Source organism: Podarcis pityusensis (assembly GCF_964106645.2).
Source record: "Podarcis pityusensis genome assembly, chromosome: 5".
NCBI lineage: Eukaryota > Metazoa > Chordata > Lepidosauria > Squamata > Lacertidae > Podarcis > Podarcis pityusensis.
In genome coordinates, this window is record NC_138032.1 from 99856190 (window position 1) to 99883439 (window position 27250).

General features: G+C 45.8%; 1 protein-coding gene across 18 annotated transcripts in view; it reads left to right on the top strand.

Moving 5' to 3' along the window:
* The window catches only part of CCDC91 (coiled-coil domain containing 91), a 160681-nt gene that overhangs the window by 46652 nt on the left and 86779 nt on the right, over positions 1–27250 (top strand). For 17 of the 18 annotated variants that reach the window (XM_081005536.1, XM_081005537.1, XM_081005527.1 and 14 more), the window contains one exon: positions 6282–6359. The exons of the other annotated variant lie outside the window; for it this stretch is intronic. In XM_081005536.1, the coding sequence (XP_080861662.1) occupies positions 6282–6359 (78 nt within the window). The remainder of the gene's footprint in view (positions 1–6281; positions 6360–27250) is intronic. 18 annotated transcript variants of the gene reach the window in all.

Here is a 27250-nt window from a genome sequence, read left to right on the forward strand (position 1 = left end):
CCAGTCTTTACCAAACAAATGAAGCCTGAAGCAGCATATTGGTGTGCCATCTCATTTTTTTCTGGAGAAAACATTTCATAAAAGTTGGTTTCACTACTAAGAGGTTCTGCTCCTGGGCTCTGCCAACCTAACTTCATTCAGGAGCATCACATAAAGCAAGGTGATGACCTGAATGAGGTTGATGTGCCTGCTCTCCTGTGTATTAACATAGACCTTGAGGGCCCTGACTTTACCCAGCTTTGTCCAGCTCTGGTGACCTGTCGGGACTTATGTAATGCGCTGCATATGGGACTGTTCTTGAAGACAGACTGGAGGCTGCAGCTATTTCAAAACGTGGCTGCTAGGCTGATAAAAGTGGGACAGCCTGATGGGAAAGTATGTCACCAGTCCTTAAAGCACTGCACTGGCTGCCATTGAGCTATTGAGCCCAATTCATGGAATGGAACCAAAGTACCTAAAAGAGCACTTCCTGCAAGATCAAGCATCTCAGAAAGTGTGATTGGCAGCTGAGGTCTTAGTGGTGGTGGTGGTGGTGCTGCCACCAGGGGCTGTCCGTTGCCATTGAGCTGTGATAGGGCCTTTCCAGTGGCAGTTTCCTGTGTGGAATGCCCTCCTGCAAGAGGTGCGCCTGTCCTCATTATTGACTTCCTGGAGAAATTCTTAAACATCCATGTTTTCCGGCTAACATTTTTATTCAATTTTCATAGCAGATTTTGTTTTCATAGCATAGTTTCTCCACAGTGTGGTGTAGTGGTAAGAATGTTAGACCTACATCATGGAAGACCAGGATTCAACTCTCCACTCAGCCATGAAACTCATTGGGTAACCTTGGGTCAGTCACAGTCTCTAGTCTAGCCTATCTCAAGGGATTATTGTGAAGATAAAATGGGAGGAAGGGGAACAATGGGAGGAAGGGCAATAATCGTATTCATGGGCTCATAGACAGTGGGCATGCCTTACTTAGGTTTGTTAAATAGGTTCATTAAGGAATTGAGGGGTATAACCTGTTCAAAAGGGATAGACCAAACAGGAAGGGGAGAGGAGTACACTTGTGAAGAAATCCATAACCTGGAGCATGAAAAGCTGATTGAGAGCATATGGGTAAAAAATGCAGGGGAGAGAAACGACAATGACCTTACTGTGGGTGTCTGCTATAGACCACCAAGCCAGACTGAAGACTTGGATGATGCCTTATTAGAGCATTCAAAAAGGAGAAAAATAGTAATCATGGGGGACTTCAACTTCCCCAATATCTGTTGGGACTCAGACTCTGCCAAGAGTGTAAGGTCTGATAAATTCCTCCATTGCCTCACTGACAATTTCATTTCTCAGAAGGTGGAAGAACCAACAAGAGGATTGTCTGTCTTGGACCTGGTCCTCACCAGTAGGGAGGAACTGATTGCTGAAGTGGAAGTGCTTGGAAACTTGGGAGGAAGTGATCATGTTCTCCTGGGTTTCAGGATACAGAGGCAAGGAGAAACCGAGTGTAGTCGGACACACACTCTGGACTTTAAGAAGGCCAATTTTGAAAAGCGGAAGGAGCTACTGGGTGTGATCCCATGGTCAGAAATACTCAATGTGAAGGGAGTCCAAGAAGGATGGGAGTTTCTAGAAGGAGAAATATTGAAGGCACAAATGCAGGCAATACCAACAAGAAAGAAAAGTGAGAGGCGTCAAAGAAAGCTGGTGTGGCTGCATAAGGAGCTTACAGATGAGCTGAGGGTTAAGAAGGGCATGTATAAGAAATGGAAGAAAGAGGAAATCACAGAGGAGTAGCCCAACAGGGGGAAGGTCAGGCCGGCAAAAGCTCAGAATGAGCTCAGGCTTGCAAGAGAGGTTTAAAAAAAAGTTCATTTGGCTATGTCCAAAGTAAGAGGAAAAACAAGCAAGTGGTAGGTCCTCTGTGTGGGGAAGATGGAGAAATGCTATTGGATGACAGAGAAAAGGCAGAACTTCTCAACACCTACTTTACCTCTGTCTTCACCCAAAAGGAAAGTGATGCCCAACCTGGTGGTAACAGAATAAGTGACATAAGGAGGGAGCTGCAGCCCAAGATAGGAAAAGAGGTAGTAAGGGAACACCTAGCTGCTTTAAATGGATTCGAATCTCCAACAAAGACCCTGATGTTGGGAAAGATGGAGGGCACAAGGAGAAGGGGACGACAGAGGATAAGATGGTTGGACAGTGTTCTCGAAGCTACCAGCATGAGTTTGACCAAACTGCGGGAGGCGGTGGAAGACAGAAGTGCCTGGCGTGCTCTGGTCAATGGGGTCACGAAGAGTCGGACACGACTAAACGAGTAAACAACAACAACAAGAGCATTTATTTGTTTATCGCCCTATACCCGGGGGTCTCAGGGCAGTTCACAGAATAAAATCAAGATATAAAACCACAAAATAAAAACAACGCAATAGCTCTCCCCCCCCCCCAACCACACATTTTAAAATGGCATAGGATGTAAATTGTATCAAACAAAGGCCTGATTAAAAAGGAATGTTTTTGCCTGGCACCTAAAGGTGTACAATGAAGGTGCTGGGCAAACTTCCCTAAGGAGAGCATTCCACAGATGGGGAGCCACTGCAGAGAAGGCCCGTTCTCATGTTGCCACCATCCGGACCCCTCAAGGAGAGGGCACACAAAGGAGGCCTCTGAAGATGATCTCAGGGTCTGGGTAGGTTCATATGGAAAGAGGCGGTCTTGAAGTATTGCAGTCCTGAGGCTTTATAGGTCAAAACCAGCATTTTGAATTGGGCCTGGAAACTACTTAGTAGCCAGTGCAATCAGACCAGGATTGGTGTAATATGCTCAAACCATCTTGCTCCGGTGAGCAACCTGGCCGCTGAATTCTGCACTAGCTGAAGTTTCCGAACCGTCTTCAGAGGCAGCCCTACGTAGAACACATTGCAGTAATCTAACCCTGAGTTTACCAGAGCATAGACAACAGTAGCTAGGCTATCCCTGTCCAGATAGGGGCGTACCTGGGCCACCAGCTGAAGCTGATGGAAGGCGCTCTGGGCCACCTGCTCCTTCAGGGGAAGTGTAACCCCATCAAGAGCAGGCAACCTCCCAGCCATCTGGTCTAGGGTGCCTCAGTCTTATCTGGATTGAGCTTCAGTCTGTTGGCTCTCATCCAGTCCATTACTGAGGCAGGACACTGGTCCAGCACTTCCACTGTCTCACCTGCAGATGTAAAGGAGAAATAGAGCTGGGTGTCATCAGCATACTGCTGACAACATACTCCGAACCTCTGGCTAACCCCACCCAGCGGTTTCATGTAAACAACATGGGCGATAGGATTGAGCCCTGCGGTTTCCACAGGGCTGAATAGCATTCCCCAAGTAATAGAACCACCACAAAGCGGTGCCACCCACCCCTAGTACGGAGAGTCACTCCAGAAGGATACCATGGTCGATGGTATCAAAGGCTGCTGAGAAGTCGAGAACCATTAACAGGGACATGTTTCCCTTGTGTGTCTCTCGACAGAGGGACCAAAGCTGTTTCTGTGCCAAAACCAGGCCTAAACCCTGATTGAAAAGGAGCCACAAAATCAGTTTCTTCCAAAAGCGCCTGGATCTGGTTTGCGACCACTCGCTCCAGAACCTTGCCCAGGAAAGGGAGATTAGCAACTGACCAGTTGTTAGGTTTTCTGAAACCAGGAAAGGTTTCTTAAGGAGTGGTTTTACCACTGCCTCCTTCAAACAGGCATTCAAAATGACCTTAACAGATTGGAGAACCGGGCCCAAACTAACAAAATGAATTTCATTAGGAACAAATGTAAGGTTCTGCAGTTAGGAGGAAACAGATGCACAAATATAGGATAGGGAACACCTGGCTTACTAGCAGTTTATGTGAAAAGGATCTAGGGGTCTTGGTGGACCACAAGCTTAACATGAGTCAACAGTGTGATGCAGCAGCAAAAAAGGCTAATGCTATTCTAGGCTCCGTAAACAGAAGTATAGTTTCTAGATCAAGGAACGTAATAGTACCACTCTATTCTGTCTTGGTCAGACCACACTTGGAACTCTGTGTCCAATTCTGGACACCACAATTTAAAATGGATGTTGACAAGCTGGAACATGTGCAGAGGAGGGCAACCAAGATGATCAGGGGTCTGGAAACTAAGCCTTATGAGTCGCACTCGAAGGAGCTGGGTATGTTTAGCCTGGAAAAGAGGAGAGTGAGAGGAGATATGATAGCCATCTTCAAATACCTTGAGGGCTGTCACATGGAGGAAGGAGCATGCTCTGGAGGATAGGACTCAAGTTGCAAGAAAAGAGATTCCGACTAAACATTCTGACAGTAAGAGCTGTTCAGCAGTGGAACAGACTCCCACAAGAGGGGGAGTTTTTAAACAGGTTGGATGGCCATCTGCCATGGATGCTTTAACTGAGATTCCTGCATTGCAGGGGGGTTGGACTAGATGACCACTGGGTCCCTTCCATCTCAAAGATTCTATGATTCTATAATTTCAGGTAAAATTCAGTTGGATATAACTCCCATGTAAGCCATTTTGAGCTCAGTGGAGAGTGTGGAACTATTTTTGTGGGAAGCATACCCTCTCCAGGTGCTTTGCCATTTGAAGGATGTAATAATCCTCAAATAGTAACGGGGGACCAAAAAGGCAATCATGTGGCTTCCAAGGATAATTTTGGCATGTGATCTAAAGATAGATCCCCAAAGATCTTGCTATAATGCACGAGCCAGTTACTGGCAGATATCTCTGCATTCATTAGGGGTCTAACTATATGAAACAATATACCTAGAAACAGGATCCAAAAGTTAGATTATTTCCTTTTGGCTGCAGCTTGTCCCAGTTGAGTCAGTTTTTGCCCAGCATACTCCCTCTTTTCGCTCTTCACAAGTGAATGACTGTGGGAAGGAGTTAGTAGGTCTGTTTTTGCAGAACTATTGAGATGGTTTCAGTGATTCTTTTTGGCACATCTTGGTCAAGTTACCCCTGCAATAAACCTCTGTTTCAGTTAAAATACTAATTATGGACTATCATAGGTCAGAGGTGCTGAAATATATTTTGTTAGGCTTGCAAAATGTCATAGTTCATTTCCAAGGCTTCCTGACAACGTGTCCAAAGAGTACAGCTTTTGAGTAACCCAACTATAGAAGAGAGTAGGTGTCTTGTCCATGGAATTCATCTTTCACAAAAGTGAGCGGAGTGATTAAGGGATGAATGTCTATAGTATTATAAAAGCAGAACCAATGGATAATTATTACTTTTAACCATGTTGCCAACCTCAAAGCTATGAATATCAAATAAAGGAGGAGGAAACAAAAGTATGATTATTTATTATTATTTATTAGATTTTTACACGCCCTTCATCATGAGATCTTAGGGTGGTTCACATAATAAAATACAGGATAAAATAAAATAATCAATGGTACTGGTTCCTTGATAAGAAAAGTAGTTATAGGCTTCTAAATTCATATTTATTGCTGTGAAGATGATAAAAGTTGATGAAAGACTGAAAAGGTCAAGAAATTTCAGACCAGATTTATTTATTATTTTATCCTGCAATCAGGGATGATGGCAGCTTACTCCAGCAATCGTTAATTTAAATTTTAGAAGATTCTAGAGATGCTCTGTGGAGGTGTAGAACTCAGTTGTATGGTTGCAGGTAGCCTCTTGAACACCAGTTACTGGTAAACAACCTGCTTATTTTCATTTTAGTATAGGTATTAAGGTCTATATTTAAAACAAGTTGTGTTCACTTCCAGACTAAGAAGAAATAAGGATGCCTACACAAACCATTGGAGAAGGGTGCATATGTAATAAAAACCCTGGCCCTCATGGTTCAAATGATCCCTGCATACACTACATAGTGGATCGGGTGATGCAGAGATCATAGGGTCCACATGGATGGTGTACACAGTTAGCTTGACCAAAGGCATAGTTCTTTTCTTTCTGTTTCTGCATGTGTTATTTCTTGGGGCTTCTTTAAGCACTGAGGTTCACACATGGCAATCTTGGAAATACCCTTTCCTATAGCTGATATTTATTTAAAAGTACCTTACCCTCAGGCTCAGTTGTTTTGTGCTGTTAAATGGTCTGCTCTCTGCACCATATGGAAACGGCAGTTTCACCTAAAGTCTAAGTTGACTTTTATATTTCTGCCTTAATAGTAAAACAGTGAAACTAGAAACACATAAATGTTATATGTTTCCGATGTCACAAACAGAAAAGTCTATGGCACTTTAGTTTGTGTCGTGGACTGGATAAAGGGTTGACTAGATGTTGTCATGACTGTATGATTATATATTTCTTACAGGAGAAGCATAAACTTGAGTTGGAAGACTTGAGAAGAGCTGGCCATGAGGCCTTGGCTATTATTGTGGAAGAATTTAAGGTAAATATCTTTATAAAAATGCTACAGTGAGTTGACCCAATCATCTCTGATTGCTATGTGACTTTGGTGGATTTGGTGTAGGAAGCAGAAATGCTCACAGGATGTCTTGAGCCTGTTGTCAAGCCTATTGTCATGTCTGCTTCAGGGATTTTTGGATGAAGCCAATTATTTGGATCTGTTACTGTCTGATTTCTGTCCTAGTTTTGAAATGGAAACTGCCTTGGACATCCTGGTGGTGGGAGAGGGAAAGGAGTGCCATTCTGTTGATTCCTGTGAACTTTTCCATTCAGTACCATTGAGTGTGGCTTCCTTATCTGCTTCCTGGAAATTATTGCTCTCTGGAAGCTATACTTCATTGGGAGAAGTTATCTGCAGGTTTGGACTATTTCTCTGCTTCTTAATTCCATCATCAGTCCAGGAAGGCAGTAACTGATGGTCAGAACACATAACTCCATTTATATTTCTGTCACACTTTAAAGTGTTGCCCCCACCCATGTTACCCCAAAGACCTTCAATTCAATTCAAAGACCTGACCAAGCCACAGATTCACTAAGATGCCTTCTTCCTGGACCTGAATAACACAAGAAACAGGGCGTTTACAGTGATGCTACTACAGTTTGAGATGACTCCCCTGTGTGAGTGTCTGAGGGCCCTGCTCTTGCCACTTACCATCTGGCCTGGGGCAGGGCCTGAAGCCTCAAAAGGACTGCTCTGCTGCCCAGGAGGACTCCCCTGTGTGAGTGCCTGAGGGCCCTGCTCTTGCCACTTACCATCTGGCCTGGGGCGGGGCCTGAAGCCTCAAAAGGACTGCTCTGCTGCCCAGGAGGACTCCTCTGTGTGAGTGCCTGAGGGCCCTGCTCCTTCCTGCCACTTACCACCTGGCCCAGGGCGGGGCCTGACAGGCCTCACAAGGACTGCTCCTGCCACCTACTATCTGGCCCAGAGTGGGGCCTCACAAGGACGGTTGTTGCCACTGATGCTGCTACTGCCCAGGAGGACCTGGAGGGGTGCAGAGTTCTTTTTAACGTGTTTTAAAATCTCTCTTTCCCTTTAGATTTTTTATATATGGGGGTGGGATGGATGTTTGGGTGGGCTTGGGAATTTGTTAGATTTTGATGAATTTGTAATTTTTGCAGTTTTTATTTTTATTGTTTTATTGTTTTCTGGGTTGTTTTTGTTTTTTGTTTTTATTGTTTTAAGGTTTTATTGTTTTAGGCTGCGAAAGAATAACATTAATTGCCATCAATGGAGGCTACTATGAGGCTTGGGATTGCTACCGTGGAGGGGCAAGGGAGCTATGGCGGTGGGGGCAGATGTTATAGGTGAAGGGGATCGAGATATGGATATGCTCGTATCCCTTCCAATCTGCGCCTCATCCCGAGGGATGAGGGTAGGGTGAGCAAGGATTACTCACCTCCGTCACTGGTGCTGTGCAATGTCAGGTCTATAGGCAACAAAACCGTCACCCTGCGAGATTTCTTTATCTCGCAGGGGGTCGACCTGGCTTGTGTGACGGAGACCTGGGTGCGCGAAGGGGCAACAGTTACCTTACGAGAGATGGCGCCCCCGGGTTTCTCCGTCCTCCACCAGTCGCGGACTGTGGGCCAGGGGGGAGGGGTGGCATTATTAATCCGGGAAGATTGTCCTTTCAGGGCTCTACCATCGCCATCGATCCCTGGCACTGAATGTGTTGGCCTAGTGTGGGGCTCCGAGGAGAGCTTGGCTGTCTGGGTGGTGTACTGGCCACCTAGCGCAGCCACCCTGTCAGGCCTATTGGAGACGGTGGCTGGCTGGGCCTTGGAGTTCCCTAACCTATTGGTATTGGGGGACTTCAACATCCATGCTGATGCCACTCCCTCCTCACAGGCTCTGGACCTGGTGTCTTCCATGGCGACACTAGGGCTCTCCCAGTTTGTTTCGGGCCCCACGCATCAAGCAGGCCACACGCTGGATTTGATCTTTGGCGTAGGTATAGATGTGATCTTGTCTCCTTCGATGAAGGTGCCATGGTCTGATCACTACGCTCTGAAAGCCAGGATTGACTTTCCACCCCCACCCTGCTTAGGTGGCGAGCCGATTTGGGCTCGCCCGCAGAGGCTGATGGACCCTGATTCCGCCAAGCCTTGCGGGACCTTGCTCCCCCTGGCGACTCATTGACTGAGCTTGTTGAGGGCTGGAATACCCAGCTCCTGGCAGCCATCGATGAGATCGCACCTAAGCGCCCTCTGCGACCCCGCAGAAACCGGGCTCCCTGGTTTACCGAGGAGCTCCGGAAAATGAAGCGGGACCTCAGACGGCTAGAGCGAGTATGGCGGGGTGCCCGTGACGGAGCCTCAAGAACATCTTATAGGGCTTTTATGAAAACCTACGAGATGGCGGTGAAGGCTGCTAAGAAGTCTTACTTCTCGGCCTCCATTGCATCCGCTAGCTCTCGCCCGGCGCAATTATTTAGTATATCTTTAACGTCCCTTGAGGGACAGCCAAATTTAAATAACAATTTGACACACAGGTGTGAGGCATTTGCGAGCTTTTTTGCGGAGAAGGTCTTGTTGCTCCCCCATGACCTCCCTGCCAATTTGGATACAATAAAGGAAGTGGAGGCCCCTCGACTGTCCTCGGGTCCAGTATTGGACCACTTCAACCGGCTATCCCCAGCCGATGTGGACAGACTCCTCGGAGCTGGAAAGCCCACCACCTGTCCTCTTGACCCGTGCCCGTCTTGGCTGATTAGAGCGTGTCCAGACGAGGTGCAGGCCCTCCTGGGGGATATCATCAATTTGTCCCTTGGCACGGGGACATTCCCAGGGGAACTGAAGGAGGCAGTGGTGTGCCCGCTCTTAAAGAAAACATCATTAGATCCTTTAGATCTATCCAATTACCGCCAGGTTTCGAATCTTCCGTTCCTGAGTAAGGTAATTGAGAGAGCGGTTGCTGAACAGCTTGGTGGGTTTCTGGATGAAACATCGGCTCTGGATCCATTCCAGTCCGGCTTCCGCGCTGGTCATGGGACCGAGACGGCTCTGGTTGCCCTAACAGATGATCTTTGTAGACAGCTGGATCGAGGTGGGTCGGGGCTGCTGATTCTTCTAGATCTGTCAGCAGCTTTCGACATGGTTGATCACGAACTTCTGGACCACCACCTTGCCGACGTGGGGATCCAGGGCACAGTCCTTCAATGGCTGCGCTCGTTTCTCACTGGTCGGGGACAGAGGGTGGCGCTTGGGGGGGAATTGTCATCGCGCCACTCCTTGGTGTGTGGCGTACCTCAGGGTGCGATACTCTCCCCGATGCTTTTCAACATCTTTATGTGCCCCCTTGCCCAGCTTGTCCGGAGTTTTGGGTTGGGTTGCCATCAGTATGCTGATGACACCCAACTCTATCTGTTGATGGATGGCCATCCTGACTCGGCCCCAGACACACTGACCAGATGTTTGGAAGCTGTGGCTGGATAGTTACGTGGGAGCCGGTTGAAGCTAAATCCTTCGAAGACAGAGGTCCTGTGGCTGGGACGGGACGATATGGGATTGGGGGGGCAACTCCCATCTCTTGCGGGGGCGCAATTAGTGCCAGCACCGTCCGTTAAGAGTTTGGGTGTAATCTTTGACACCTCCCTTTCCATGGAGGTGCAGATTGCAGCTACAACAAAGGCGGCATTTTTCCATCTCCGCCAAGCTAAGCAGTTGGCTCCTTACCTCTCTCGCCCTGACCTAGCCACTGTGATCCACGCGACGGTCACCTCCAGACTGGATTATTGTAACTCGCTCTACGTGGGGCTGCCCTTGAGACTGACCCAGAAACGCCAGCGGGTGCAGAATGCTGCAGCGAGACTCCTTACGGGGTCTTCGCTGCGAGATCACATTCACCCGGTGCTATACCAGCTGCACTGGCTCCCGGTGGAGTACAGGATCAGGTTTAAGGTGCTGGTTTTAACCTTTAAAGCCCTATACGGCCTAGGACCCTCATACCTACGGGACCGCCTCTCCTGGTATGCCCCACAGAGAAACTTACGGTCTTCAAATAAAAACATCTTGAAGGTCCCAGGCCACAGATAAGTTAGGCTGGCCTCAACTAGAGCCAGGGCTTTTTCGGCTGTGGCTCCGATCTGGTGGAACACTCTGTCACAAGAGACCAGGGCCCTGCGGGACTTGACATCTTTCCGCAGGGCCTGCAAGACAGAGCTGTTCCACCAGGCCTTTAGCCAGGGCACAGCCTGACTCCCTCCCTCGGCAGTCTTCGCGAAGCTCTGGTCCAATGGTTGCCAGTGGCTTGAATTAATTAATTTTATAATGAATTATTTTAGAGTGTTGTTTGTGCTGTACTTTTGTACTGTTTTATTGTTGTTAGCCGCCCTGAGCCCAGCTTCGGCTGGGGAGGGTGGGATATAAATAAAATTTATTATTATTATTATTATTACATTGTTAAATTGGTTTGATGCAGGCTATGTAAGTTCCTACTGCAATCTGGACAATGCAGGCCATGGGCACTTCACTCATTAAACATGGGTCACATTGAATCAACTAACTTGCATTCATCCCAGCATCTGCATTCATCCCAGTGTTTTTAATATGTTGTTTTTCTGGCTATTATATTGCGTTTTATTTGCCGTAAGTGCTCTACGAGCAGAATGGTGGAGGCAAGATGGTGCCGTGAGAGGAAGCACCACTTTGAGCTCCGCATCAGTTTTAGAGAAAGTTTTAATTACCGGTCGGACTCATCCTCCGACTACTTATCAGTCGGAGTTGCTGTTAAACGTTCAAATCTTAGAAGGACGCCGAGTTCTCTGACCCACAGCAGCAATTAGCAGTGGCTGCTTCTCCAAGAGTAAGACTTACTTTCCAAAATGTCCAGGAAAAAGAAGAGATCGGCCTCATCTCCACAAGTGAGCCCACAGCCCAAGAGCTAGGAGAGCAAGCTGGATGATTTCATAAGAGCTCAGAATTTAGAACCTTCTGCATCAAACAGAGCTCACTCCCAGGTAGGTGGGGACCCTCTAATGGGAGGAGACCATCCAAGGGAGAACTCATTGCTGAGCACCCATGAACTATTATCCGAGGGTGCGCCACTTTATGCAGAAATACTTGCGGACCACTGTTTGTTAATAGCAAGAACAGTGGAGGAAATAACACCAAATTAGAAAAGGTAATGTCTCTCCTGGCTGAGTTGGTGCTGCTGGTGGCTAGAAACATCCCTCCTGATACTCGAGGCTGGCCACAGTGTTGCCCCCTCCACCAAGACCCCTGTGTACAGGGGTGTAATCGTCCTGTTGCTGGCATCCGAGAGACTACCAATAGCAAAAACAACGAAAGCGAAAGCAGCGAACTGATCCTGCAAAGCACGGAAGTAGTTCTTGACATATCTCCTTTTAATGGGCTGCTGCCTTACTGGAAATCAATCACTAGTTTAAAGCGAAATCTCAAGCTTTTATTAAACATCCAGTGCAACAAGCTAATCGCCATAAACTTGCTTTTGACGGACTCCTAGCACGCTAGACTCACGTTGACATTCTCCGACTCAGCTACCCCTAAATTACTCCTGAAATATAGGGTCCACCTACAGGACTATAATATTGGTGAGGCATGTTTTAAAGAACAAAAACTTGATTCCAGTCAATCAGTGCACTTCCTGTCGGCGGGCACTCGTCATAGATTCAAGGTACAATCTCCAGGGCCAATAAGGAGGGCTTTGGGCGGTGCATTTGGCCAAAACATCCCCCTGGATAGGAAATCTTGAGTTCAACGACCAATTACATAAAGAAACCCTGCCCAACCTTTTTGTGTCAAAGATAGGCTCCTCTATTAGACCTGCAGCAGACCCCGAAACTCACCATTCACCATCTCCACTGGAAACAGATCAGCCATTGCCAGGTGATGCTCCTCCTAAGGGAAGTGCAACATTTAGACTGCCAGAGATAGATCTAATTGTCTTTGACTCTGACCCCCCCAAATGCCACAGCAAACTGGATAACATCACTGACCGCTGGTAAATTGGACAATTCTGTAACTCAGCCCCAGGAAGAACAACACTGTATACATCCTAAGAATGGTTGCGTTATGATGGAGACAGAGGGAGAGCTGATCACAATCTGTCCTCCACAATGAAGCCAAGCCGCTGACGGAATGAGCAGCCTCAATATTCTCTCATGGAACATAATGGGTTGGGCCAACAAACTAGGGGATGAGACATTTTGTGAATACATAATGTGTTTTGATGTGATAATGTTGCAGGAAACCTGGTCAACTGACAACATAGTCCTTGATGGTTATTTTGCCTATGAAATTAAGGCCTCTAAACTGACCCTGATGTTGGGAAAGATGGAGGGCACAAGGAGGATGGCAGAGGACGAGATGGTTGGACAGTGTTCTCGAAGCTACAAACATGAGTCTGACCAAACTGCGGGAGGCAGTGGAAGACAGAAGTGCCTGGTGTGCTCTGGTCCATGGGGTCACGAAGAGTCGGCCACGACTAAACGACTAAACAACAACAAACTGCACGAGGAGGGACGCGGGTGGCGCTGTGGGTTAAGCCACAGAGCCTAGGGCTTGCCGATCAGAAGGTTGGCGGTTCGAATCCCCACAATGGGGTTAACTCCCGTTGCTCGGTCCCTGCTCCTGCCAACCTAGCAGTTCGAAAGCATGTCAAAGTGCAAGTAGATAAATAGGTACCGCTCCGGCGGGAAGGTAAATGGTGTTTCCGTGCGCTTCTCTGGTTGGCCAGAAGTGGCTTAGTCATGCTGGCCACATGACCCAGAAGCTGTACGCCGGCTCCCTCAGCCGATATAGCGAGATGAGCGCTGCAACCCCAGAGTCGGCCACGACGACCTAATGGTCGGGGGTCCCTTTACCTTTACTAAACTGCACAAGAGGGGACATCCAAGGGGGGGTGTTGTAACTCTGGTCTCCACTTCCTTGATGTCACAGGTTACTGAGTGTACAGTCCTTGAGCACCTGGCGCAGGGGATCATCTTGCACTATGAGTCCAAAAGTATCATTCTTATCTCAGCTTATATTCCACCACACAAAGTGCAAGCACAGATTGAGAGTACATGGCATAAATGCCATAGTTTCCTTTACTCGCTTCAAATTAAGCCATTTTATATACTGTATTTTTTGCTCTATAAGACTCACTTTTTCCCTCCTAAAAAGTAAGGGGAAATGTGTGTGCGTCTTATGGAGCAAATGCAGGCTGCACAGCTATCCTAGAAGCCAGAACAGCAAGAGGGATTGCTGCTTTCACTGTGCAGCGATCCCTCTTGCTGTTCTGGCTTCTGAGATTCAGAATATTTTTTTTCTTGTTTTCCTCCTCCAAAAACTAGGTGCGTCTTGTGGTCTGGTGCGTCTTGTAGAGCGAAAAATACGGTAATAGGATATATGAATGCCAGATTAGGCTCCAATGATGATTGCCTGTTTTTTAAAGACTGTCAAATCAATTATGCCGGCTTTTGTCTGCCCTTTTTACAAATAAGTCTTGACCTCATGATTATTAACGGGGCGCTCCCCCGGGACAGAGAAAGAGTGTTTACATTCATACATACTAACAGAGCTAGCACAGTAGATCGCTGTCTCACTAACAGGGAGGCCTTTAAATTAACCAAAAACTTCTATATCGATAACAGGACTGAGATTGGCCATCTGCCTCTAATCATCTCCACTACTGGCCAAAATTCAATCCAGCGCTCTCACACAGAATAATAGTAATAATAATAATAATAATAATAATAATAATAATAATAAAAATTAATTATTTATACCCCGCCCATCTGGCTGAGTTTCCCCAGCCACTCTGCGCGGCTTCCAATCAAGTGTTAAAAACAATACAGCATTAAATATTAAAAACTTCCCTAAACAGCCTTCAGATGTCTTTTAAAGAGAAGATAGCTGCTTATTTCCTTCACATCTGAAGGGAGGGCGTTCCACAGGGCGGGTGCCACTACCGAGAAGGCCCTCTGTCTGGTTCCCTGTAACCTCACTTCTCGTAAGGAGGGAACCACCAGAAGGCACTCGGTGCTGGATCTCAGTGTCTGGGCTGAACGATGGGGGTGGAGACACTTCTTCAGGTATACAAGACCGGGGCCGTTTAGGGCTTTAAAGGTCAGCATCAACACTTTGAATTGTGCTCGGGAACGTACTGGGAGCCAATGCAGATCTCTCAGAACCGGTGTTATATGGTCCCGGCGGCCACTCCCAGTCACCAGTCTAGCTGCCGCATCCTGGATTAATTGCAGTTTCCGGGTCACCTTCAAAGGTACCCCCATGTAGAGCGCATTGCAGTAGACCAAGCGGGAGATAACTAGAGCATGCACCACTTTGGCAAGACAGTCCGCAGGCAGGTAGGGTCTCAGGCTGCGTACCAGGTGGAGCTGGTAGACAGGCTCCCTGGACACAGAATTAACCTGCGCCTCCATGGACAGCTGTGAGTCCAAAATGACTCCCAGGCTGCACACCTGGTCCTTCAGGGGCACAGTTACTCCATTCAGGACCAGGGAGCCCCTCACACCCGCCCACCCCCTGTCCCCCCAAAACTTCTGTCTTGCCAGGATTCAACCTCAATCTGTTAGCCGCCATCCATCCTCCAACCGCCTCCAGGCACTCACACAGGACCTTCACCGCCTTCACTGGTTCTGATTTAAAAGAGAGGTAGAGCTGGGTGTCATCTGCATACTGATGAACACCCAGCCCAAACCCCCTGATGATCTCTCCCAGCGGCTTCATACAGATATTAAAAAGCATGGGGGAGAGGACGGAACCCTGGGGCACCCCACAAGTGACAGCCCAGGGGTCTGAACACTCATCCCCCAACACCACTTTCTGGACACAGTCCAGGAGAAAGGAGCGGAACCACTGTATAACCACTGTATAACAGGTCGATGGTGTCAAAGGCCGCTGAGAGATCCAGCAGAACTAGGAAACAGCTCTCACCTTTGTCCCTAGCCCGCCAGAGATCATCGACCAGCGCGACCAAGGCAGTTTCAGTCCCATGGTGAGGCCTGAATCCCGATTTGAAGGGATCCAAATGGTCTGCATCCTCCAGGCGTGCTTGGAGTTGTTCAGCAACCATCCGCTCAATCACCTTGCCCAAGAATGGAAGATTTGAGACTGGGCAATAGTTGGCCATAATGGTCTAAAGATGTTTTTTTAAGAAGCGGTTTAATGATCACCTCTTTCAGCGGGTCTGGGAAGGCTCCCTCGAGGGAAGCATTCACCACCCCACGGAGCCCATCGCCCAGCCCTTCCCAGCTTGCTTTTATCAGCCAGGATGGACAAGGATCAAGAAGACAGGTGGTTGGTTTTACTCGTCCAAGCAGCCTGTCCACATCCTCGGAGGTAACAGATTGAAACTGATCCCATATAACATGACTAGACAGGACTCTAGCACTCTCCCACCCCAGCCCTGCTCCCATGATAGAGTCTACCTCCTTCCGAATCTGAGAAACTTTACCTGCAAAAAACTTTGCAAAAGCATTGCAGGAGATCTTGGGGTCCCTACCTGGCCCCGATGACGAAGGTGGTTCCGATAGATTGCGAACCACCTGAAAGAGTCTCCTGCTGTTGTTTTCTGCAGATGCAATAAAAGCGGCGAAGAAGGTCCTATTCGCCGTTGCCATTGCCACTTGGTAGGCTCAACCTTGAGCTCTAACCCGTGTCCGGTCCGATTCAGAGTGAGTTTTCCGCCACCGGCGCTCTAGCCATCTCAGCGATTGTTTCATCACCCTCAGCTCCGGGGAAAACCACGGGGTTGTCCGGGCTCCATGCAATCGGAGAGGACGCTTTGGAGCCAGACAGTCAATAGCCCTGGTTAACTCTGTATTCCAATGGGTCACCAGGGAATCAGCTGAAAGGCAAACAACATGGGATAAAGCATCCCCTACCACTCTCTGGAAACCATTTGGATCCATTAAGTGGCGGGGGCGGACCATTCGAATCGGTCCCACCTCCCTACGGAGGGGAAGGGTCGCGGAGAAGTCCAGTTGCACCAGGAAGTGATCTGACCATGGCACTTTTTTTGTTTTGCTTTTAGTTAGTGTTAGATCACCCACATCCATAGAGGTGAACACCAGGTCTAAGGCATGTCCGCGGCTATGAGTTGGGCCAAACGTATTCAGGGACAGCCCCATGGAGGCCATGCTTTCCACGAAGTCCTGAGCAGCCCCTTGTATGGTGGTGTCGGCATGGATATTAAAATCCCCTAGGACAACCAAGCTAGGTGTCTCCAGGAGAAAATCTGCCACGACCTGAAACAGCTCAGGCAGGGAATCCTTGGCGCAGCGGGGAGGTCAGTACACCAAAAGGAATCCTATACTGCCTCCTATTGTCCAGCTTCCAGAACATGCACTCATCTGCTTCATCCAACCGAGTCTCTGTCACACATGCCCGGTCAAATCCTCCTTCCACAATCAGGTCGTGGATGGCAGTGGTCTTATTCATCATTGACCTGGCATTGCACAGCAACACTTTCAGGTCATGTGGGTTTCCCCTGCTGATTCCAGTATCCTTCCGGTCAGGACCAGACTCGGAGGTAGGGATAGTCCTCAGACAATGACTAAACCTGCCTCCTCGGTAATGACATGGTCTGGTGTTAGTGTAGCTCCTCCTCCTGCCCGTGATCACTGAGATCGGGTGTCCCGGTGCTTCTACCCCTGTGGAACCTGCCCCAGCCAGTCTGTTGGCTGAGGCCCACTCCTAGGCAGCCCTGACCCTTTCTCCTTAAAAGCAAAATGCAAACTTTACAGTGGCCTAACAAAATAGTAAAAGCAAAACAAAGCCAAAAACAATTATACTAAAATAAAACTAATCCCCACCCCACTCAACATTTATCCCACCCCAAACAAAAATAAAATTAAATAAGAATACATAAATAAAAACCACTGTTCACAGTGCAAGAAAGTAAAAACGCTTTTAAAACATTTAAAAATATTTAAAAACATTTTCGACATTTGCTGCAGCAGTAGCAGCAGCATCAGTGTCCCGAGGCCTCGCTGGAGCCTCTTAAAGCTGTGGCGGTGGTGAGTGTGGGCCCCGTCCCCTAGGCCCGGTGTAATTGGCCTGTAGGAGGGAGTGGCCTTCCCCAACACTCACGATGGCAGAAAATTGATAAAGCTAAAGATCCAGCAATGCGCAGAAAAAATTGGGACACCTGAGCTGGCTGTTGTAGCTGAGCCCAGATTGAATTCGCAAACTGCAATTAATTTAAGATCAACTATAATCAATGATCTATCAACGGATTCTTCCCTGACGGCTTACGATAATCTCACTGAGTACTTGCAGGATGTGGTCTCTGTTAACACAAACCCAGCCAGCAAGCTCTGTATACCTAAAGGGCGCAGCTGGTTTGACCAAGAGTGCCACATGAAGAAGGAAGCCTTAAGGAACTCTTATTTGGCCTATAGAAACACTGGCCTAAACTATTTACCCCCAACTTGTTTCAAAATTTAAAAAGAGTACAAAGCCCTTTTGGCTTTGGAAAAAAGGCAGTTTGAACAAAACTCTCGGTCTCTGTTACTGAATGCCTCGCTTAACAACGAAACAAAACTCTTCTGGCAACTGGTCTCTGGCTTCCTGAGCAATAGCTCTCCAGCCCCCAGCTGTGCCATTCCAGTTCAGGTATGGGAGAACCATTTTAGAAATATATTCACAGGAAATTCAAATCTCCCCTCCAGTTTTCATGATGAAGATTCGGCAGAACTGTCACTGCTCCCACAATGGAGCCCGGTTACAGTGGAAGAAGTCTATACATTAATTGGGAACCTGAAGAATGGCAAGGCCCCGGGAAATGACTTTATCCCAGCTGAATTGATCATATCAAATCAGCACTGGTGGGCTCCTCTCCTGGCGGCACTTTTTAAGGTACAGTGGTACCTCAGGTTAAGAACTTAATTCGTTTTGGAGGTCCGTTCTTAACCTGAAACTGTTCTTAACCTGAGGTACCACTTTAGCTAATGGGGCCTCCTGCTGCTACCGCGCCACCACCGTGCGATTTCTGTTCTCATCCTGAAGCAAAGTTCTTAACCCGAGGTACTATTTCTGGGTTAGCGGAGTATGTAACCTGAAGCGTCTGTAACTGGAGGTACCACTGTAGTTAATAACTCGGGCAAAGTACCATCTAGTTGGAAACATGCAATAGTAGTCCCAATCTTGAAGAGAGGCCAGCCAAATGTGCCTTCTAATTATCAGTCTGCTTTCAATAATAGGAAAGCTGTATGCCCGCTTTCTCTGTAATAAACTGACAACTTTTCTAAATGACTATAACATACTATCTGAAGCTCAGGCAGTTTTCCGCGGGAACCGCTCAACATCAGATCACTGTCTGATGTTGTCTCTCCTAGCCGAGAAGTACACCAGAGACCTTTACAGGGAAAACTCTTTGTGGCCTTTATGGACCTGAAATCTGCCTTTGACTCCATCCCCAGATCTCAACTATGGTCCAAGTTACATCTAGTATTGAAGGATAAATGCCTCCTACATCTTATTAAAGCCCTGCACTGTGGAAGCAAATTGCAGATTAGGTGTGGGTTGCAGGGCCAGCTCTCGGTCTGTATTGAGATGGCCAGGGGAGTGAGACAGGGATGCATTTTGGCCCCTACTTTGTTCAGTTCGTTTCTGAATGACTTAGAGGCAAGCTTAATGGATCTTGATGGCCATCTCCCAAAAATAGGAACGAGAAAGACCCCTCTCGTTGTATGCAGATGACACAACCATCATTTCCCAATCCAGACCTGGCCTGAACTACCAACTAAGGAAATTCTCAAACTACTGCTCTGGTAATGGGTTATCCATTAATTATGAAAAATCAAAAGTCCTGGTGTTTGAGAAAAGATTCTTCCCCAAGTAAATGGGTACTGGATAGTCACAAACTAGAGCAGACCAAATATTTCCGGTATCTAGGGCTTCCATTCCATCATTCTAAGTCCTGGAAACACCATTGGCAGACTGCCTATCAAAAGGCAGGGGTAAGCAAACTGGCTATACTTCGATTCTTTTATACAAGGGGAGGCCATTATGTTCCATCAGCCATTAGGGTATTTAATGCAAAATTTGTCTCTCAACTCTTCTACGCCTCAAATGTCTGTTTCAATGGCTCATTTCCCATGTTTGATGGGTTCCAGGCAAAGTTTCTCCGGTCCCTTTTACAGGTTCCAAATTGTGTTCCAAATGCAATTCTATTTCTAGAAACAGGTGAATGCCCTCTCTCAACTAAAGCATGGTGGGCTGCCCTGAGATACTGGCTCAAGATCTCAGTCTTTGGCCTAGGGAAGGGGTTACTTTCACACCTAAACAATGAGTTTTATCAGCTCATGGAAGAAAACTATGGTCAGAAAAGCCACTTTGATTGGAATGCTACCTTCTTCTACCATCTGGGCTATGATACTGCCCTTGAATCTCTGAGGCAAAGGCTCTGGGACTTATCACATAGTGATCTCCAATCTCAATCTCATGTTATCTGTGGCCCAATAGAGTAGGAATTCATTACGGGTATGATTTTCAGATACCTGCATATCTTAGAAATCTGTCTGTACCAACTTATCGGCGTCTCTTTACCAAAGCCAGATTAAGTGTTAGGAGAAGGGGAAGGTGAGGCAAGACACGTCACTGGAGAGTATTTCTGACCCCCCCTTCTCCCAGAACTCGGCGTTTGTTAAGAGTGCAGGAACAGAGAACTTGGAGACGGTTGGCCACGAGCAGATACAGTAAAAGGAAATGCTGTTGCTAGGGAGGAGGGAGGAGGAGCTCAGTTGGAGCAACACCATTGTTTGGGCATACGGCATTCTTTTGTCTCTCATTATTATGAATGAATAAACTCAATAAAAAGGACTCTACCTTGTTTTTCTCTGTTTCTTGCTGCCACCGGGGGAGGGATAGAATTCCTGAGCCTGACAATGTACCTGTACCTGATGATCTGTTAATTTTTAGTTTCATTAAGTATGAGAATTTCATCCCTTGCCACTACTACTTGCCACTTTCTTGAGCTGTCCTTGAAAATGTGTTTATCTGTCCAACATGTAGTAATAACATGTACAGAGACTTCATTCAACTTTTCTGCATCTCCCTATCCCTTTAGCATCCCTTCCACTCCTTGATGTTATCATCTAAAGATATTAAATGTCTCTGTGGTCAGATTTCTGCTTCCAATATACTTAAAGAAATGTTTGTTGTTGGTCTTATTGTGTGTTTTATTCTGTTTTGTTTTGCTTTGCTTTCCTTATTGTCAACATACAGTTATTTTCTCATGTTTTCTTTCCCTTTTTTGTTCTTCTAATTTGGGAAAGACTTCATTTCTCTGAAGGAACTCGTCTTGTTTTTCATAGCGACTTTGATTCTGCTTGTTAACCACACTAGCAGCCTCTTGGACTTGATGGTGCCTTTTCTAATCTGTGGTATCTGTAGCTGGGCTTCTATTATTGTGGTTTTAAATAATCGCCAGCTATTTTGGAGAGAATTGATCCACAACTTCCCCTTTCAACTTCAATTTAACTCATCCCCTCATTTTTTGGAAGTTTCCTCTTTTGAAGTCAAATGTGATTGTGTTTAACATTTTGGCAATATAAGTATGTTTAATTGATAGCACTGTGGTAGCTGTTCCCAGTCGGTTCAATGGCAGATTTCACGGTTAGTTCTAAGAGTCATTTAGGATTAAGTCCAGGGTCACTTTGCATCTGATTGGTTCCATGACCAACCAATTACTAAAGGACCAGTTATTTAGTAATACATCTTTGTTTTGACCCAAACACAGATTTGTCTCCATCTATGCAAATGTAACTGAAATGGTACAGCACATTCTCCTTCGGATATCACCCTGATTTCTTTCTCTGTTTCATCACCCTCAACATTTTGTTCAGGGTGGTGATAACATTTCTCCTGTTGGGTCTGCTATTGTAGCCATAGTGATTTGTTGGAGGAGTCTTCTTATGTTTACTCATTCATTGGACTCAGTCCTCCCTTTTGCACACAGAGCTACACCACTCCCAATATGCCCCTCCCTGGTCTTTCTATAATGTTTATATCCAGGGATTGTTTTATATTTATTAAATGTATATCCCACTCTTCCTTCCACTTTGGGGGGTCTTGAGCAGGCTGCCTCTGGGTACCCCCAGTGCTTGCCAGTGGTTGGTCCCCTGGCAGCAGTCAGCTTCAGCTCCCAGCTGTTCCCTGTTCTCAGGCCTGCTTATCAAGAGGTAGCAGGGGTGCTGTAAAATGAGTTGTTCAGCTCCTGGCCCATTACACTGTTTCTGATGTGTAAGCCAGCTTGTGAGCAGAACAGAGAGGTCCTTCCCCTTGTTCCTACCCATGAACAAGTGGGTGGCTCTACTGCCACTGGGCACTGGAGGGGTCCAGGCAAGGTGTGAGCCCCAGTGTGTGTACATGGCCCCCAACAAATGCTCCAGTATGCTGGCTTCTGACTCTGGTTTTATGAGGAATAATCATAACCCCTCTGTGCATAACCCCTCTATGCATTAAAGATTTTCTTTATTTCTCCTGTATCTATTTTCTCATTCAGCATTCAATACCCCAGCTCTCTTTCTTATATTCTCTCTCTCTACAAATAACCCTGGTATGCACATTTCCCCTTATGTCCATTGGATTTTCTGACAAGCCATCATATACTCATTGCTGAGTTCTGTGCCATCTTATTGGAAGATCTACCAACTGTACACCAACATACCCTAGGGATGACTTGTCACAAATCAGCTGCTCTTCAGCTTCTGCTACCTTTCCCCCAGAGATTACTTTAAAAGCTGCTTTGTGATATTTTGATACTAACTGCCAACAGCCCAAGTCCATTTTGGTTAAAGTGGAGCATGTTCCTTTTCCAGAGTGTCTCATGATGTGCAATAAATTTTTACCCCTCTTCCAGAGCACTGGTGTAGTGTTGGTTGTTGGCACCTGGGGGGTGCCGGGTGGGGCATGTGGGGTGGGGGGACAGTGCCTGGTGGAGAGATGCCAACACTCACCACCACCAGAGTAACCCCACCCCCTACTGGAGCAAAGTGGGACCTGCTTGCCTGCACAGGGTGGATCCTGGCCGGCCAACACGGCCCTTGGCTGGCGGAGAGGAGCACCATGTTGTGGTGTGCTGGGGTCGCCTGCATGGGGGAGTTTGGTTCGCACCCACTCAAAAATGGTGCACCTGGGGCAATGACACCCCTGGCACACATGCACACACCCCCATACCCCCATGCTACACCCTTGCTCCAGAGACCACTGACTCACCCACACATTGAAGTCTGACTGTCTAGGTGGGCCATGTCTGTGGAATGGGTCGCATTTCTGAGATATTTACTTGGGAGGTCCAAGATTTTAACATACAAACCAAAGCCCTATTTTCCACCCTTGACCACATCACTGCATGTTAGTGGTGTCAGCATGCACCAGCACCCTTTCACACACACACAATTTTTTTAACCTTCAACATTTGCACCAAGCAAGCAACGTGATAAACACATACCCATATATATTCCTAATGGCTTCCACTCCTGGGAGCCCACTATTCCTCATTCACTCAGGTGTAGCCTCAGTTTGAGTGTGTATCTATTTGATACCCCATTGAGAATCAGGTTGTTATAAATCATAAACTGCACAGATCATAAACTGCTGCTGCCTTCCATTCCCATGTTTATTTCAACAAACAGACAGCATAAGACAGCTTGAGGAAAACTCAGAACACTTAAAACATGAGAGAGCAAATTAAGTGAACCATGTGCTATGATGGCCAACTTTTCTCTTGTATGTTAACCTAACATGATGTAATTTCTGTCTTTTATGCTGCTGTTTGTTTAACTTTTATCCTTGATAATTAACAACAGTAAAGAAAAGTAAATATAACTCTTGGAAATCTTTTGCTTGGCTCATGATCTACTTAGAATCATAGAATAGTAGAGTTGGAAGGGGCCCTGCAAGGGTCATCTAGTCCAATGTTTCCCAATCTTTTTCCAACTGTGGCCCCTTCCAACCTTGTTTCCTACCTGTGCCCTCCCCATGGGTGTAATTTTGCTACCCCCGCAAAACTATAAAAAGTATAAATTAATACAAATCTGAGGTTCTGCCCCCCCCCCAACAAAAGTCAGTCCCCTTAAAAAAAATTCTGGCTACACCCATGCCCCACTGTAGAAAGGTAGCTGTTTAAATGTTTTGTTTGTAAATAGAACATATTATGTTTATAATTTTTACAAAATTCCATTAGTTAAAATGATAGGAACATAATGAAATATTGTTGAAGCAGAAAAACATAGTATCATGGAGCTGGGAGGGACTTCAAGGGTCATATTTTGAGTGCAGCCCCCTCCAACGTAGGAAACCCAGCTAAACCATCCATGACAAATGGCCACCCAACCTCTGCTTAGAATCCTCCAAGGATGGAGAGTCCAGAAACTCCCAAGGGAGATCCATCTTCCATGTATTATAAAGAGCAAACAACACTTATTTGACTCCAGTTATTTGACACAGAGGGAGAAACCTACAGGTACAGTCCAAAAGGCACACAGGGAGTTCTGTATATATGGGAGAAGTTTAAAAAGGAAGTGGTCCTCCCTAACCTGGTGCAAAAAGATATTGTAATCTGGAGCAGCCTTGGCTGTCTAGATAAAACACTATAGCCCCCCCCCACACACACCTGGGAGTAAGGCCCGCTGAACTCACTGCAGCTGTCTTCTTAGAAGACACTTAGTTATTTACTAGAGCAGGTCAGCAGCACCAGATGATCCCCGCTTGGCTAGGCACTGGGGCGGATTGCAGAGCCAAGCTGATGCTCCTGACGGGCCCTGCGCCCCCGACAACGCCCAAAGGCCCCACTTGGCTAGGCGCTGGGGTGGATTGCACTCTGCACCGTGAAGAGTCAGGCCCAGGCTGCCACCAGGCCCAGCACTGGTGGCAGCAACAAGCAGCTCTCCCATTGCCACCCCACCACCGCACTTACCTGACCTGGAGGTTCTGGATTGCGGGCTCTACTGATCAAAACAGGGGCCTCAGCAATTGCCCTCTCCCACCAGAAACAAACTAGAATTGCTCTAAGAAAACACACATGGCAAGAAGGAGCGCTAGTCCCTGGTGGGCCACCCCCTTACCCGCTTGTGATCGGCCAAGCAGACAGCCATCCAATCAGGATTTTAAAAAAAATAAAAAAATGATTTTTTCCCCCTTCACTTTTCACTTCGGTCTGTGGCCCCCCTAGCCTTGTGCTGTGGCCCCCCCATTTATGTGATTTTCATGTGTGGTCCCCTTGAAATATCCTGCCCCCCCCCAAGGTGAGATATGGCCTCCGGTTGGGAAACACTGATCCAGTCCAACCCCCTGCAATGCAAGAATCTCAACTAAAGCATCCAAGACAGATTACCATCCAATCTCTACTTTAAAACTTCCAAGGAAGGCTAGTCTACCTCTTGGCAGGGAAGCCCGTTCAATGTCAGACAGCTCTTACTCACATAAAGATCTTCTTGATGTTTAGTTAGAATTTTCTTACTTGTAACTTGAAGCCATTGGTTCAGGCCCTAGCCTCTGGAGCAGGAGAAAACAAACTTTTTGTTCAGGTACCTAGTACCTGTGTAAATAATATTTTATTGAAAGTTTTAGAGAGGCTAAAAGTAGGTTATATATTTGGTAATCTGGGTTGGTCCCCTCCATTCTTATTTTCAGTCATTATTAGTAATCTGAAAGCAATAGTCATCAATATAAGACCCGTGGTGTGACCATACTGTATTACAGAACATCTCAATTAATATTTTGTATTAAGGAAGAGCTTGGGGCTTTCTTTTTACTCATTCCCTACTCCCAACTTTTGATAGTCCTCTCAGATTCAAAGGAGGCTTGCTGTGTGAGGTGGGTTGAGGCTGGTGAGCCAATAAGCATGTGTCTAAATCCCCCTTGAGCGCATACAGAAAACAGTGTAGGGTGGATTTTTAAATTTATTTTTAAAAACCCAATTTCACATAAGGCTTTCGTTCCCATCATTAATAATTATTGAAAAGAATTTTCCAAAGGAAATTCTATCTGGACTAATATTTAAAAGTTCAAAGTAACATGACTGAAAGTTTTAAGTCACATGTCAAAGTAAGAGTGGAAAACTTTCTGAAAATTTAAGTGAACATCTTGTTTTTATTTATCTCACAGCCCACTTTACTAAAAATGTCAGCTTGCCTGAACTATTTTGTTCTTTTTTAAAAAATATGCATAATCCTGATGTTTGCTTTCATGTAAGAATCATCTCATTTCCTTCATCAGCAAGAGATGTGGGCCATTTGCTCAGTCTTGCACGCAGAAATTTTTAGATTCAATCCCCACCAGCTCCAGTTAAAGAATGTCATGTTATAGGACAGAGAAAGACACAGACCCTGCCCCACATTGACTGACAAGGGCTTTCCTTGATCAGAGTGATCATCACTGGAGTAGCTGGACCAGTCTAATTCAGTGTAAGGCAGATGATTTCCTATGTGCCAGAAAAATGTGTCAGAAATTTTGTGAATGTTGCCATTGACCAATAATTCTTAACGTTTTAGGAAGTCCTGCAAGAAGTATCAGAAATGTTTCTAGCTGTTGACATTTAAATTTATCAGTGGTATGGTGAATTTTCTTCACTAGGAGATGATGAAAATTAGATTAACAAAAATGTTCAGTGGAGGCTTCAAGCTTACCAGGCAGTATCAGATTTTTTTGACATTTGCCTGTGGGCCTCTTAAAATGCAAGGAAAAATCCCTATCAATAAATGTAAATTCTGACATGTATGATATGACTTTGACCAGTACTTTGCAGTTTGACCAATTAATGGTTTGCTTGAACATTATGGTTTGCTAAGAATTTTTATTTGCTCTTCATTTTAAGTATTCAGAACTGAAAGGCAGTGCATATTAATCTATGGTGCATTCTAGACTGGTATAAACATTAATGTATTCCATACCTGACTGCTCAGCTCATATGTTTTGGTATAGTTTTTGTAGCCTTTAAAAAAAAGTAAAAACAAAAGAACAGACTGCTTGGAATCATTTAGTTGTAGAATGTTTAAACAAAATGAAAGAATTAGGCATATTAATTATTTTTAGACATATTAAATTATTTTTATTTTTATTTTTTTAGCTTCTTAAAAGCATTGTGGTTTGTGGATAAGCACTTCATGTTCAATCAAATTCAGTGGAAAGGATTTAAGATTAACTCTCCTATTGGAATCAAAAAGTACTTGGCACTGGATGGATCATATCCTATATGAAATGTATATTCTATTCCTCACATCTTACTGATTCATATGAACACCCCCTCCCCCAAGTTTAAGATTGCTCTTGAAATACTGCTTTCAGTGGGGGAGTGGGGGCATAGTAACACAAACCCTTTAAAAAAGCATTTTTTTCTGACTTTATATTAGTACATCCCTTTTAAAAATTATTATTATTATTATTATTATTATTATTATTATTATTATTATTATTATTAAAAAAGGAGCTTGTGAAATTTCACAGTATTGTCATGTTTAAATTCCTCATTTTTTGTTTGTTGTCATGGCTGAGAGCTTATGTTTCTTGAATCCTTCAAATCTTTAGGAAGCTCACCTGAATTTGGTGTTTCTTGTAATTCTCATGTCTGCCAGGAAAGGGGGGGGGGTACTTGGACTCTTAAGACAAGAACTTGGTATTATCCACATCAACCCATCTGTGCATCGACCCATAATTCACACCTAAGAATTGTGGCTATCGCCTACACTGATGCCATTTTGACATTGGCTGAACTCTCATTTACTTTCTGAGCCCTAGCTGGCCACTAACACCAGGTGGTTTATTTTAAACCTAATGGTAAATGTTCCAGGAGCTGTTGTTTAGTTCAGAACTGCAGTTTTGTTTTACTTGACTTTTTTGTACACCACTTTGCTATTGCACGTGAAAGGTGGCATAGATAAATGTTCATAAAATAAATAAAGTCAA